General features: G+C 45.0%; 1 protein-coding gene across 1 annotated transcript in view; it reads right to left on the bottom strand.

The window, feature by feature from the left end:
• The window catches only part of TUBGCP3 (tubulin, gamma complex associated protein 3), a 101789-nt gene that overhangs the window by 82305 nt on the left and 17298 nt on the right, over positions 1-2186 (bottom strand). The window contains exon 3 of the mRNA XM_011979451.1: positions 642-753. Within this exon, the coding sequence (XP_011834841.1) occupies positions 642-753 (112 nt within the window). The remainder of the gene's footprint in view (positions 1-641; positions 754-2186) is intronic.

The following is a 2186-nucleotide window of genomic DNA, read 5'->3' as shown; positions in this document are numbered from 1 at the left end:
GACCCAAGGCCAAATGGGCTTCTAGAAGGAGTTATTACTGAGACCCAAGGCCAAATGAACTTGTAGAAGGAGTTATTACTGAGACCCAAGGCCAACGCCTACTCCACTTGGACAGTTTAACGGGGAGGCCCAGCAAGGAAATGCACTGACCTTCGCGCAGGCCTCTTTTCTAGGCCAACTAAAAAGCACCACTGTGTTTGGGTTATACAGCCCAGAGAACTATAAGGATGGAGAGCTGGCCACCTGCAAAAACCACCTTTCAAACAGGACTGCTCATGTGTGGCAGCTCATTACTCAGAGCCGAGCTTCCCACTCAGGCTCTCCAGAGGCGAAGCTGGGCGGCAGAGCCCTGCCAGGGATAATCAGATAATCTACTCGCCAGCCAAGAACTAACAAATGGAAAGCTTTCTTCTCTAAGGTGCCAGGATTTGCAAAAGCTTTATGCACCGTCCCAGAATTAAACATTCTAAAGTACTATGTTCTAATAGTTCTGACTCTACAACAGAATTGACTTGTCCTTATTTTGTACCAATATTAAAATGTGCTTGGGAACTACATACACACCTACAGACATTCATACATACATCTGCTTAAGTTCTGACAAGTTTAAGAATCCACCACATGACATTTAAGAAAAATACGTACGCTCTTTCTTGATTTTTTCAGCTACTAGAAATTCATCTCTTTCAACAGTTGGGGCGAAGTTGCTGCCAATCACCCGCACAGCATACTGGAACTGCTGGGCTACATCAGCTGAAAGGCAAACAAAAGGATGTGGACTGTTACCAACCAGGTTAAGTTCTGGTCACCAGAAGCTTCCAGTTCAAGAACAATGAACTAGTAGTAACATCTATCTTCCATTTCCCCAAGGTCTTAACTGAGAGGACAGAAAAGCTATTAAGAAATCAAAACAGAATGAATGAATGAAATAAGAGTTCAATTTAAAATAGGAATGAGAACAGTAACACACCAGAGTCTGAAAAATCCCAGATGACAGAAAACAAACTGGCTCAGTAATCACGAAAAGAAAAGGAACAGAAAGGGTCACATCCCAACACATGAACATGAGGAGGAGGCCGGGTCAAGAGAGCCTCTGAGAAGCTCCCAGGTCAACAAACACAAAAAGCCAAAAGAGGGTCACTCAACAGTCAAAACGGACAGTTAATTTGCATTTGCACCTCTAGATGAAGATGACAGCTTAAACACATGTGCCTCCACTCCCTTCAAAAACATCATAAAATTGAGGATAAAGGAGTTTTTAAAACTAAAAGCATAAACCAACAAGGACAAAGAAAACAAGGCAGAAAGGAATCAGAAGTCAAAAAATGTGAGAAGCCGGACTGCAGATGGATATGTGGTAACTGATTCAAGAGGACAATGAAACCTGAACACTAAATGTCTGTCAGATTAAGAATGGGGAGAGGGGAGTAGGAGGAACAAATGTCAAAAAGAAATACAGTTCCCACTGCAGAGCCCAAGCAGGCTCAGGAAAGGAAGGAACTGGATACTCTCAGGATGCACGAGCAAGCAGGGCTGAAGGGGGAGACCTGGCTGCAAGTCTGGATGGAAAGAGAGTCCTGGGTCCTCCACCCAATCCCACACTGCCAGACAGCCACCAAGACCCGCCCAGCAAGCCTGGTCTGGATGGACACTAAGGTAGCCCCGGTCACTAAGCAAAGGTGACAGACAACTCAGGGACCCCCAGTCCTTCCCAGAACGCCAGGATGCACAATTTGCCTATGGGAAAACTGATCAGCCCAAGAGAAAAGAGAGACAGACGGTGATGGGTGGGGATCCCCAACAAGCAGATGGGTCTTAGTCCAATTCAGGCAGACCACAGAGATACTGCAGAACTGGTTCCAATCACCACATTAAAGAAAATATCACAAACGGTGAGTCACATGAAACGTTTTGGTTTCCCAGTGCATATAAAAGTTAGGTTTAATATACCATGGTCTATTAAGTATGGAACGGCATTATGTCTAAAAAGAAAAAAACATATACACACCTTAATTCAAAAATACTTTCTTGCTTAAAAATGCTAACCATCATCTGAGCCTTCAGCAAGTCGCAATCTTTTTGCAGGCGGAGGGTCTCACCTTGATGCTGACGACTGCTGAGTGACCAGGGCGGTGGCCTCACCTTGATGCTGACAACTGCTGACTGACCAGGGCGGTGGTCTCACC

The sequence above is a fragment of the Mandrillus leucophaeus genome, unplaced genomic scaffold (genome assembly GCF_000951045.1).
Source record: "Mandrillus leucophaeus isolate KB7577 unplaced genomic scaffold, Mleu.le_1.0 Scaffold201, whole genome shotgun sequence".
NCBI classification, from domain to species: domain Eukaryota; kingdom Metazoa; phylum Chordata; class Mammalia; order Primates; family Cercopithecidae; genus Mandrillus; species Mandrillus leucophaeus.
Note: the sequence above shows the minus strand (reverse complement) of the source record. Positions and strands in the feature narration are given on the sequence as shown.